This window comes from Triticum aestivum, chromosome 4B (genome assembly GCF_018294505.1).
Source record: "Triticum aestivum cultivar Chinese Spring chromosome 4B, IWGSC CS RefSeq v2.1, whole genome shotgun sequence".
NCBI lineage: Eukaryota > Viridiplantae > Streptophyta > Magnoliopsida > Poales > Poaceae > Triticum > Triticum aestivum.
The window spans coordinates 15,841,736-15,854,115 of NC_057804.1; the positions used below are offsets into that span (position 1 = coordinate 15,841,736).

Below are 12,380 nucleotides of genomic sequence, written 5' to 3' on the forward strand. Positions count from 1 at the left end.
TTGTCAAGTTTTACCGAACATTCTTCTCACAAGGTTTTTATTTTTCTTAAGTCAAATCATGCGAAACATGCATAGTATGCAAGTATATTTTCTTCACTCAAGTTCTAGTAGACTTTTTTTTTAGGGATTGTACACAAAGAAATAACTAATTCTGACAAGCTGCACATAAACCTATAAGCCCAGGCCCATCAATTGCCCCCCAAAAAGGGCCCATCACAACCCACCCCCAACGCTTGGACGACGAACACCACCACACTGGTCATCCCCCATTTCCGTACCTGTCTGCTCCGTCCGCCTCCCAAGCTTTGCGGCTCCAGGGTTTAGCTAGGGTTCTACCCACGACCACCGCCGCCGCCCGCCCCGCCGCCGCCGCAGCCATGGCCGGCGCCGGCGCCGGAGAGGAGGACGCGGCGTGGGAGCGCGCCATCAGCGCGGCCGTCAAGAGCGCGCCGCTCTCCCCCTTCTCCGCCCCCAAAACCCTAACCCTCGACGGCGCCGTCAAGTCCTCCACCGGCCGCCTCCCCTCGCCGGCGCTCTTCGACCGCTTCCCCTCGCTCGAGGAGCTCTCCGTCGCGGGCGCCCGCCTCTCCTCGCTCGCCGGCCTGCCCCGCCTCCCGGCCCTCCGCCGCCTCTCCCTCCCCGACAACCGCCTCGCCGGGGCCGGCTCCCTCGCCGCCGTCGCCGAGTCCTGCGGCGGGACCATCCGCCACCTCGACCTCGGCAACAACCGCTTCGCCGCGGTCGAGGAGCTCGCCCCGCTCGCACCGCTCGGGGTCGAGTCGCTGGACCTGTACCAGTGCCCCGTCACCAAGCTCAAGGGGTACAGGGAGAAGGTGTTTGCGCTGGTCCCCAGCTTGAAGTACCTGGATGGCGTCGATGCCGAGGGCAATGACCGCCTGGAGTCCGATGAGGACGAGGAGGAGGATGAGGATGAGGATGAGGAAGGGGATGAAGAGGGGGCGGAGGACGGCGAAGGGGAAGGGGACGAAGAGGAAGAGGAAGGAGATGAAGAAGAAGATGGCGAGGAAGAGGAGGGAGATGAAGAGGAAGAGGAAGGCGACGAGGTGAGATTTCTCTTCTAATTTCTCTGCTATTTAGAAATCTGTATTGGTTGGCATTTGATAAAATGTTCCTCATATGATGTACTCCTTCAATAACCTCCGCATAGCTGACAACTAGTTAAACGGTTAATGAGTTGTATCGGTAACGTTATAGTACTGCACTGCAGGATTTCCTTTAAGACAATTAATCGTTGCTCATAGTGGTAACAATGGTCATTAGAGAGCACATGATGCTGTTGTTAAGCCATAATGCCATTTAAAACAATGAGTCGTTGCTCATAGCGATAGCGGTAACAATGGTCATTAGAGAACACATAACCCTATTGTTAAGCCACGGTGCCCTGTACAATCTCATTGCTTCATGTGATTGAGTTAGACATAACTTGGTTTGACATTTATATATATTGCGCTTCCGGTGGTATGTTGTGTTGTTAGCTGTACGTCGAGCTATTTGTTTATTTAGTTTGTTTAGTGTTGTATCTCAGCATTCAGGGTAACATCTTGAACAGTTCTTTGTTTTAGTAAGTCTCTTCATTTCCTGAAAACTCAATATAGTGGTAATACTGGTACTATGATGTACATAGAAATGAGTATCTTAAGTGACAATAAATTTGTTAAGTACTATACTGGTATGATGTACATACAAATGAATACCTATAGTGGTGTACTGGTATGATGTACAAATGAATATCTATAGTGGTGTACTGGTATGATGTACAAATGAGTATCTATAGTGGTGTACTGGTCTGATGTACAAATGAGTATCTTAAGTGACAATAAATTTGTTAAGTGGTATGCTGGTATGATGTACATACGAATGGATATCTATAGTGGTGTACTGGTATGATGTACATAGAAATGGATATCTATGGTGGTGTACTGGTATGATGTACATAGAAATGAATATCCACAGTGGTGTACTGGTATGATGTACTCCCTCCGTTTCTTTTTAGTCCGCATATAAGGTTTGGTCAAAGTCAAGCTTTGTTGAGTTTGACCAACTTTATATTAAAAAATATAAACATTCATAATATGAACTCAATATTATGAGATGCATCATGAAACATATTTTCATACTATATAGTTTTAATATTGTAGATGTTCATATATTTTTATATAAATTTGGTCAAACTTTGTGTAGTTTGACTTTGACCAAATCTTATATGCGGAGTAAAAAGAAACGGAGGGAGTACATAGAAATGAATATCCACAGTGACAATAAATTTGTCGACTATTTTAGCTAAATGCCAAAAGCCCAAAAGGATAGTTGCATTATTATCGGTGTCAAATATGATTAAATTCTGTCTTATCTTCCTCTTCTTTTGTGATTTATAATAATGTAAAGCAAAACCCACAAATTAGGTTGTTGCTCCACTAGGCTGTAGTATTGTTTTCCATTGCATTTTGAAACTTATTTAATACAAAGTAAGACCTGTATTTTTGCATTCATTTTTGTTGGGCAATCTGCAGTCTGGTCCTAGAATTTGCTTTCTCTTCTTGCCTTGTCTGTACTTTTGTGCTTTAGGACAAACTTCATAGTTCACTGGATATTTGTACAGTTTCTACATGTTTGGTTAAATTGCTGTTTGTCCAGTGTTATGTATTGTGTTTTGTGTGACTTACTTTCTTGTTTGTCTTAAAAAAAAGCCACTTCTACATTTAGTTTTATTTTTGAGACAAAAGGCATACCCCCGGCTTTTCAAGCAACCGAACAGTGTAATACCAGCTACAAGATTAAAGACAGAAAACACCGAAACGGCATTACTACACCCCAGCAACACCACTGCAGTTTCCAGCATCTCAGTCCTTGAACACAATCACAGACTGATCAAAACAAAAAACACCCCTAAGTAAGCTCCCTCCTCCTAGGGGAAGCTCTGTTACAGGCACAGGCAAGAAAAATGCCAGACAGAGAACTTGAAATCAGCGCCGCGGTCTTCACACCACCTTCTTGCACTACTCAGTGATCAGCTTGAAGATTAGCTGCCTCCCGTGGTCCTAAAGAATGACCAATTGCTCTAGTAAGAAAGTAACATGATATAAAGCATCAGTATGTTGGTGAAGGATTTTCTTGTAATATATATGCGGTTGAGTATTCCATAGCCCCCAGCAAACAGCGCTAACCCTCACCACACCACCGTGGCACAATCATCCCCCCTCCCTAAATCGCACCCCAGCAATCACATGCTCAACTGAAGTTGGACATGAATCCCATCCCAGAGTCCCATGGATGACGGCCTAGACTAGAACAGCCATGGGACACAGGAATACATTTATAGTTTTATCAGTACCTTAGCTTATACTTGCAATTTAGGATCTGATGGCAATGCAAGCACACAACATTGTGCTTATTTGCTCTTCTTCAAAGATGGTGACGTTGGGCTCGGTTTACTCACTTGTAGGCCGCTCCTGTTCATTGTCAGAATTTGCATCTACCATGGTTCTTATAGAGGATCTTCTTATAGAGAAGAGAACCATCTCTGTAATTCTTCATCGGCTTCCCTGCATCCTCATTAATATAGGTGACCCAGTAATCGTCCAGCGAACGGCAACTTAAACTTCATTTGTTTGTCATATAACTTGCACACCCTAATTAATTGTATAATAATAGTACACACTACATGCTGCCCACTGCTCTATACTTCTCTCCTAGCTAGTCCAATTGTGTTGTTTATCTGTTTGTCAGCTAATTCAATTGTGCTGTTCTTAGGCTGAAGACGAAGAGGATGAGGCTGAGGACGACGAACCGGAGTCAGGCGCGGCCGAGAAAAGCGAGGTGGTCAACGGAAACAAGTCCGCAGGATCTGCCCTGCCAAGCAAGAGGAAAAGGGACAATGAAGATGGGGCCAACGGCGACAACTGAATTTGATCTCGATTTAAGGTTTGTTGGTTCGTCTTTGCACGCTTTTCAGAGGGTTCCGTGCGGGAGGTGTAGTAGAAGCAAGCAACCTTTGTACTAGTTTTGTGCAAGGATTTTCTGAGAGGTTTTCAAATTTTATTCAAGACGCGCGGTGGATCCTCGGACCTGCTCCTTCATGTGAAATTTCTGGTACTATAAACCGAGGCGCTGGCTCGGATCATGAGAACCGTCTGTCATCATCATCGTCATGGCTGTAATGTAAAGAAGGCACTCCGTTTTTCATTAGCAGCTACACCTAGGGCACCGTTAGAGCGCGACGCCCGCCGGCTCTCTCTGCAGCTGAGAGGATGATGGTTGCCAACAGAACCGGAGCCAGTTTGGGCCTGACATCATCGGCTGAATTTGCCCCCCTTGAAAAGAAAAGTTCAAATGAATTTTGTGATCTTAAAATCGAGTGGAACCATTATTGTCATTGGCTTGTTCATCAAAGCAGCACTTTTTTTTTTGAGGGAAAGCACATAGAGCATCTGCTAACCAAGTGGACGTGGGATAGCGCGTTCAAAAGTGTAGACAGGGCTTGTGATGGTGCAAAATTCTAAAAGAAATTCTGGGCGTACAACGATGAGAAACGAGCTCATAATATATATTGCCGGCCAGAGCTGCCTCGCAACAATCTTCCAAAGCTTCTCAACATAAAGGTGTCAATTTTGTATTAACTTTAGTACACAGTTATACTAAGATTGAGATACTTATTTTGAGACGGAGGGGGTACTCCCTCCATTCCACAATGTAGTGCGCCCGCGCTTTCCGAGATTCAAATTTGACCGTAAATTTAACTACCGAGACCGACTGCGGCGGGAGCAAAAATTATATCATCGAATCCACTTCCACTGCAGTCGGTCTCGTTGCCTAAATTTACGGTTAAACTTGGATCTCGGAAAACGCTGCCGCACTACATTATGAAATGGAGGGAGTATAAGTTAAATGAAGATAGATAATTTAGACTTGCTAACAATCAAATCAAGAAGAATTAAGAAAAACAACAAAGCAAGAAATATATTTTTTTGAAAAATAGCAAGAGAAAAAAATGAAGCAAAGTAAGCCCGTAAACTCCGCGTTGGAGACCAAACCAAGCTGCCGATTTTCCTTTGCACGGTCGGTGAAATTTTATGGCGGGAGAACTTGGCGCCATCCGCGCCGCTTCCCGCCCCGCCGCCGCATACCTATTTATCGCCCCCCGCAGCCACGGCCGCCCTCAACTTCAACTCCAACTCCAACTCCTGCTCGGCTCCTCTCCTTCCATCTCTCGCCGCCGGCCACCGGGAACCCTCCCGTCCGTCGTCGCAATGGCCGCCACCAACGGCGCCGGTGCCGACCCCGTGCACGAGCCTCCCCACAAGATCACCAAGATCGCGCCGCTGCTCAAGGTCAAGAAGCTCTCCGACAAGGCCATCCTGCCGTCCCGCGGCTCCGCCCTCGCCGCCGGCTACGACCTCTCCAGGTACGTGCCCGCTCCATTGCCAGGGACTCTCACCTCCGACCTCTCGCCCATGATCTCCCTTCTCCCTTGACTGACCTGATTTCTCTGTCCGATCTCAGTGCGGTGGAGACGGTCGTGCCGGCGAGGGGAAAGGCGCTGGTGGCCACCGACCTAAGCATCGCCATCCCGGAGGGCACCTACGCGCGCATCGGTGAGACGACATGCCTGCCTATGTCTTTCTTGGGTCTCGTTTCTTGCATGCGTCCCAGGTGTTTGATGAAATGCCTGTTTCTATTTGGGTCTTTGCAGCGCCGAGGTCGGGCCTGGCGCTGAAGCACGCCATCGACGTGGGCGCCGGGGTGATCGACGCCGACTACCGCGGCCCTGTGGGCGTCGTGCTCTTCAACCACTCGGAGGCGGACTTCGCCGTGAAGCCTGGCGACCGCGTTGCGCAGATGATCGTCCAGGTGATCGCGACGCCGGAGGTCGCCGAGGTGGAGGACCTCGACGCCACCCTCCGCGGGGAGGGCGGGTTCGGGTCCACCGGCGTCTGAGCTCCCCGCCTTGGTAGATAAACCTAGATAACTGGTTTGTTGTTTAGGATGGTGGTGGAACCCTACCCTAGGGGAAGGTACCCACCTTATTGATGGTCGTGTCCGTCCGATGTTAAATGGAATCTCGTGATCTCTCCCAGTTTAGACTTTTGGAGAGAAGTTCATGCTGCAAATCCATGAGCGCTGCAAGTGTTAAGATTGTTCTGAACGTGTCAGTCGTGTCGTGTGTATTGCAGACCTTCTTAACGTGGAATGTTGGAAAAAACTGGACCAAATCAACATTTCAGAACTCCCATTTGGGGTGTTCAATTTTCCAAAACATATACTGTAGCCCGTAGAATTCTTTTGCTTTATCTTGTGCTATCAAACGCCCTAATCCTACACATTTTCTTTTCTTGCATTTTTTAGAATCCTTGCAATCAAAGAAGGCTCACACCATTCTTAAATTGCAAGACTACAAAAAATAATATAGGGCTCCAATGTCATGCCCATTGGAATTCTAAGAATTTTGGCATCATAGGTAAAACAAGCAGTGAATGGCTCACTGAACCTTACAAGCATCACAGCACACAGGAAGTGAAGTTCGCATTCCTTATCTTACTCCAGAAACAAACAAATTGATTCTTGGTTCTAACAATTCGGCTTCATTTTCTACGGCTAAAAATATATAGTTGTACACAACAAGGGCAGAAAAATATCACATGTGCGCTGCTTGCTTTCTGGCAACTCTTATAAACAACAAACAGCACGCTGACTTGACCAGGCACAATGCAACAACATCATCACCCAGCACCACTCCGTCTCGGCAAACCGAGTTTTCCGTTGGACGCACGCAACAGGAGATCCATGGATTCCATGATACAAAACGGACTGCTTCATCTTCAGGAACCTGTTGAGTTGGCCAACCACCCCCCGACACGCGACGACGAGGAACGCACAACACGGGGAGAACGCGCGCCGGGGCCTCAGACTATCTTCCGGTGTCCACTGAAAGCCCAGATCTGGAAGTTTTCAACAGGCAGCAATGTTTCGACGGTTAGATAGATAGAATGCTGGAGTTGACTAAAGTTTCACTTGCAGTTGCAGGTCTCTCCATTAGAAACAAATAGTAGTACCTCATTGAGAGGGGAAATATGTCACTGAGAAGTAGTACTTTTGCTGATAGCAAAGCAAGAGCTAAACAAACAGATATTGCAAAATAATAAAGCATGCACCCTTTCACTATATGTTAAATGTACCACAATTGTTTCAAAAGATGGACAAAGTCATTAATGTTGGAAATATATAGCATAAGATGTCCTATATTTCCTTTCTAGCCCAACTTAGAGTAATGGCATTGGCATATGTAACCTTTGTCCTACAACAGTTCATGCCATGCAACTGATTAAGTAGTCAACAAGATTGCTTACTTTTTCATATCGAAAGCACATCCCTTACCTTCAAATTTTTGTCCCAGCTTCCTGTACACAATGCACTCCCATCGGATGACAGCCCAAGGCAGCTTATACGGCCTTCGTGAGAGTTTTGGAGAGTCCCCAAATTAAGCACCATCTGAGTCGTTTTTAAAAGCATTCACAGGTCAACCACAGTTTTAATAGTATACGCAATAAATAAAATGGATGATTCATGATATGCGGCAGATGTTCTATATTTCACCAAACGCCACAAGAGTAGTCCTAATAGGCTAATAGCTTGAGCTCATAAAAGCTAGAATATGTAAGTTTTTTGTGGGCACTCTCTCTTCCTGATCAATTATAGGAAGGAAACTGAAGGCTCACAAGGCACCAAGGGGTCTGAATCTAAAAATAAAAGCATGGCCGAAAGAGGCGCTGCAAAAAACTGAAAACTAACTGTGGCTCGAACCACGAGGTCGCAACCTTCGACAACTAGCCTAGCCAAACAGCATGGCTAGTTCACTGGCCACTGGGGATAAACCCATCAGGTCCAGAGGGTTCTAACAGTATGGGATCAACTTGCAGTAAAGCCTTGTGTTGGCAGCTTGGTGCAGTCTAAACTCTATTCTCTGAAGCATTTTTGGCCTATAGCAAGAATCTACAAGGTGATCTACAACAACATTACTAATGCATGAATTGCATATAGAGATGCTGCAGAAACTAATGCCATAAGATGGGATGCGTACTCAAGTATACCATAGCCAAATGCAAATAACGCGTTATGTGTTATCATGATTGTTATTTTTTTAGGCATATGTCAAAGGGGAAATGCAGCTAGTTCTCTGTAACTGATATTCTTTTCCAATGTGGTTAATTTTCACTTGATAATTGCAGCTTTAAAATCACATCAGAATGGCTAAACTATTGCTGGACTGTAACGAAGTGAAGCATATACAATTTAAAGATCAATCTAGTGGTGTTACTAACCAGGCTTAGCATTTCCGAACTTTGACCTGATCTTTCTATGGTAAATAAATTGTATACTCAAACTATGTTTCCTTTTCAACTGTATGAAATTTAGTTGTAGCTTCGCAGTAAAACTTGATCAGTCTTATTTTTACATGTCTGGTTTTCATCCCATTATCTAAGCTGCGAGATCAAATTCATGGGAAATGGGTAAAATGCACACCTCGGCAAGAAGCGTGTCCCACACATAACAGTCACCATTAGAGTATCCAGCAAAAAGAAGCCTTCCTGATATGGAAAAGGCGACAGATGTAACAATAGGGAGCTCGTTATCATTTCTATCGGGCTCCCGATTGTACACTTGAAGTTGATGCCCTGTTCTCATGTCAAATAATCTGCATGTACCATCATCTGAACCAGTACCGAACCTCTGACCATCAGGGAAGAACTTGACACTGTTAATGTCGCCCTCATGTCCATGATATGTCCGAACTGCCCGACTTGCAATCCTGAGATCCCATAGCCTTACAGTTGTATCACATGAACCCGAGATAAACATATTCGTGTTTAACGAGTTGATGGACAGACTGAAAGGGATAAAAAAAAAAGATCAGAACACTATGAGTATGGACATAAAAAGTATAGCAACTTATAAAGCTGTGAAACAAGCATGCGGCCGCGTTGCCAAGATATCACACCAGCTACTTGATTAATAATTAGACCATTGATGATCTATATCAACAACAATTGACAGAGAAGTCTCACTGACCAAACGCTGCATGTGCCACCATGCAGTAACATTTCCTACTGATTATTAATTTATTACTAATCACAGCCAGCCCTTAAAAGTAAACTTGCACCGCCAAAAGGTGAAACACATTCTTTCTTTACAAATACGGCCCAGTCAGACAAGGTGTAAGATTAATGGGTGATGCTTTCAAATCAATACCATGGAACTTTGTTCAACTCAACATAATCAATGAAACATGAACAGTATCACATTGTTTTGGTCATAAAATAAGAACCAATATATCACGACAGCAAGCATGATGTTAAATTGAATGCCATAAGAAAAAGGCAATTACCTTAACACATCAGCTGTATGCCCTGATGGAAATTCACCTCCAAAGATTGATATCCTCTGGCCAGTAGTAACATCCCACAGGACACACGTTTGGTCACCTGAGCCTGTAATCAAGCGGGTTTCCTGGTCTGGGACATACTGACAGGATGAAACATAGCCTTTGTGTCCAGTAAGTACTCTTGATACTGGCATGTTCCCATCTCTGTCTGCTTGTGAGCTAAGGTTGAATATAGAGCATGCACTATCAAGACCGCCACAAGCAACGGATTGACCATTGGGTGCAAAAGCACATGTCATCACCCATGGACAGTGTAGCTTTATGGCATGTGTTTTCTGACTCGTTAAAGCATTCCATACAATTAGTCTTCCATCTTGTGAGGCACTAACTATCCAGTTCTTCTCAGGGGTCCAATCCAGAGAATATACCTGTGTTGAGTCAGAGATAGTACTTAGTACTAGTTATAAAACCATGAAGCCATTAAACATATCAACATAAGCAACTTTGGGAGGTACTGTCCTAGAAAGAAATCCAAATCGCTCAACAAACAAAACAAATTGACGGAGCATATAATTAGGCATGATAGAGCAGTTCAAAGGACCAACCGATCAAAAATTCTTAGCACCAGGGTTCTTTCTGTGAATTGCAATGCTCTAAAAATTGGTAACTAGTAACAACCCACATACCCGTTCTCAAAACTCGAGTTCTTCCACGCTACATATTTTTTATTTCAGCTGGTGTCAAACAATAACATGCCCTCAAATAAAAAGAGGATTCGCACAAAAGGACTACAGGACAGCATAGCGGTCATATTTCAAAACAAAACAGAAATAATTACCAAGGAAATGCTATTATGGAGAGGGATTAGGGCTGTTTAAATCAGGCCACATGGGTTCACCAACAGGCTCAACCTTGAGCTTTGGTGATTGCAAGTGGCACATTCCATGTGGGACATCAATGAGCATCTCACAGATTGTTACTGTTGGTACTGAAGCTTTGGTTGTACTATTGACTCATTTACAAGGGTATGGAACAATGGAAGGAACGGATTCGAGTAGACTGCTCATACCCATTTCTCACTTGGATTTAAGAAAATTCTAAATCAAGTAAATCATCAAAATTGCAATTCAATCCCAACTACACATTCTACCCATAGGCATGATTACCTGATTAGGAAAGCAGAGCCAAAATAGTAAACTAAGAACCACGGCATGCTAAATACTTCAGTGCATCCATAATTTTGCGAGAGACTTGGCTCAAGAGCAGGCCAGAGATTTGATACTTTGCTAGATAACACTGCAATTTTCTTGGACCACGACAGCGATAACAAAATCTTTATAAAACGTAAAATTATGCCCAACGACCTTGAAAACTCGACCCACAAGCACCAGCACCGAGGGCTTTTTATTTAATAAGAAGCGAGGCACCTGCGGAGATGGCGCCTCGAACGCGGGTGGGCGAGCTCACAGACGTGGGCCCTAGCCAAGTGAACACTGCTCGGTTTCCTTAACACGTAAAATTACGCGCATCTTTTCGGTTACCGCCACGAGTATGCTAAAAAGACCAGTTTGCCCTAATTCTCCTTTTGCTTTTGGCGCCAACAGGCAGGAGCTTTGAAGCCAAAACGTCATCTGCTCCCTTTGCATGAAGCTATGTTCTCTTCCTCTATAATTGAAGCTATTCCTACCACCATTCCCAAAGCTAACTTCACACCCTAGTCTAAAATCGGTCTCAATTCATGACAAATTAGGCCAAAGCAGCAGCCTCTTGAAAACAAGCACTCGTCCTCTCGATGTCAAGGTACGCGTCCGAGGGACCAAACCCCATCCTCATCCAGGTTATTTCCTTTACATTGCAGAAGAAGAAGAGGTCGACCCCTATGTCCAAATCTTACACTCGGCAATCAAACTCGGTCATGAATTGCTCATACCAGCACTACCATTTCCACAATTGGAGTAACAGCTAACAAGCGTGAGGCAAGAGGCGGAAGTCAACCAAGGAGCGAACCTTTCCGCTGTGGCCCTGCAGCGTGCGGCAGCAGACCAGATCCGTGGGGTTGAAGCTCACCGCCGTCCGCCCCTGCGCCTTGGAGTACTTCTCCACTGCACGCCCGCCACACACACGGAGCACAGCAGTCAGCAACAGTTCCCCGAATCCACAAGCAAAAGCGAACCCTCGAGGGCCGGGGGAGGGAGGGGGAGGGCCTCACCGTCGGTGTCGAGGAGCGTCTGCCGGCGCTGGCGGAGCCGCTCCCGCAGGGAGTTGACCGAGGCCGTCGCCGCCGCGTGCTTCTCCTTGAGCTCCGCCACGGACGCCATCAGGTGGCCGGCCGGCCGCGCTGCCTGCCTCGAGGTTCGTGCGCCGGTGCGGGGTCTGTCTACTTGGCTCCGGGCATGGAGGGGGAGATCCAATGGCCGAGCTGGGGGTTTGGAGGGGGCGGCGGCGGCGGCGGCGGCGGGGGAGGCGAAGTGGCCGGCGACGACGAACTGACGGAAGGGGAGGGGAGGGGTGGGGGTGGGGGTGGAGCTGTTGGGGACGCGTTGGGTTTAGGGGTAGTGTCACCTACTGCTCTCCTGAATGACATGTGGGCCACGGCACAAGGCCCACTGGGTAGAGTTGGCACGACTTGGGAATGGGCCCACGCCGAGAGTGACCGTTGCCCGCTGCCCGCTTGAAGAGGTTTTACTTCTTTTTTTCATCTCTGATTTATAGTAGAATTCATACCAAAAAAAAAAAGAGGTTCAGATCAGGCGACTAGAGCATCTTCTTCTTGTTTTGCAAAATCAGATAAGGACTTCGTTAGTTATTAACAACTAAGATCACAATGCTGTTCAGTCCATAGATAGGTAGAAGGGTCTTCTGGCACACGGCGTATCGAGGCACACTCCGGGTTAGATACGGAACGAGAAAAATTTGCTACTATCTTGGCTTAGTTCAAAGCCGCGGCATTTATTTTGGATCGGGGAGGGTACTAGCTTATGAG

The 12,380-nt window shown here is 46.0% G+C and overlaps 3 protein-coding genes across 3 annotated transcripts; 2 read left to right on the forward strand and 1 right to left on the reverse strand.

Annotated features, from left to right (window-relative positions):
* The first annotated feature begins 231 nt into the window (after positions 1-231).
* LOC123090621 (acidic leucine-rich nuclear phosphoprotein 32-related protein 2) lies at positions 232-4,203 on the forward strand. Its single transcript, XM_044511936.1, has 2 exons — positions 232-1,064; positions 3,772-4,203. Exons 1-2 carry the CDS (start codon positions 378-380, stop codon positions 3,922-3,924), a joined length of 840 nt encoding a protein of 279 aa, XP_044367871.1. The 5' UTR covers positions 232-377; the 3' UTR covers positions 3,925-4,203.
* A 932-nt stretch (positions 4,204-5,135) lies between these two features.
* On the forward strand, positions 5,136-6,170 carry LOC123090624 (deoxyuridine 5'-triphosphate nucleotidohydrolase). The gene is made up of 3 exons (XM_044511941.1): positions 5,136-5,422; positions 5,521-5,612; positions 5,711-6,170. Exons 1-3 carry the CDS (start codon positions 5,268-5,270, stop codon positions 5,953-5,955), a joined length of 492 nt encoding a protein of 163 aa, XP_044367876.1. The 5' UTR covers positions 5,136-5,267; the 3' UTR covers positions 5,956-6,170.
* Positions 6,171-6,532: 362 nt separating this feature from the next.
* Positions 6,533-11,920, reverse strand: LOC123090623 (guanine nucleotide-binding protein subunit beta). Its single transcript, XM_044511940.1, has 6 exons — positions 11,607-11,920; positions 11,405-11,499; positions 9,401-9,825; positions 8,539-8,902; positions 7,393-7,506; positions 6,533-6,956 (listed from the first exon to the last, which is right to left on the reverse strand). The coding sequence occupies exons 1-6, from the start codon at positions 11,713-11,715 to the stop codon at positions 6,921-6,923; spliced, it is 1,143 nt and encodes a 380-aa protein (XP_044367875.1). The 5' UTR covers positions 11,716-11,920; the 3' UTR covers positions 6,533-6,920.
* Positions 11,921-12,380: the final 460 nt, after the last annotated feature.

Coding starts and splice junctions, on each gene's coding strand:
- LOC123090624 (XM_044511941.1), top strand. CDS start 5,268: ATGGCCGCCACCAACGGCGCCGGTGCCGACCCCGTGCACGAGCCTCCC. Junction 5,423..5,520: donor GCCGGCTACGACCTCTCCAG/GTACGTGCCCGC, acceptor GTCCGATCTCAG/TGCGGTGGAGACGGTCGTGC. Junction 5,613..5,710: donor GGGCACCTACGCGCGCATCG/GTGAGACGACAT, acceptor GGGTCTTTGCAG/CGCCGAGGTCGGGCCTGGCG.
- LOC123090621 (XM_044511936.1), top strand. CDS start 378: ATGGCCGGCGCCGGCGCCGGAGAGGAGGACGCGGCGTGGGAGCGCGCC. Junction 1,065..3,771: donor AGGAAGAGGAAGGCGACGAG/GTGAGATTTCTC, acceptor TGCTGTTCTTAG/GCTGAAGACGAAGAGGATGA.
- LOC123090623 (XM_044511940.1), bottom strand. CDS start 11,715: ATGGCGTCCGTGGCGGAGCTCAAGGAGAAGCACGCGGCGGCGACGGCC. Junction 11,500..11,606: donor GACGCTCCTCGACACCGACG/GTGAGGCCCTCC, acceptor GCGGGCGTGCAG/TGGAGAAGTACTCCAAGGCG. Junction 8,903..9,400: donor CATACAGCTGATGTGTTAAG/GTAATTGCCTTT, acceptor TATCCCTTTCAG/TCTGTCCATCAACTCGTTAA.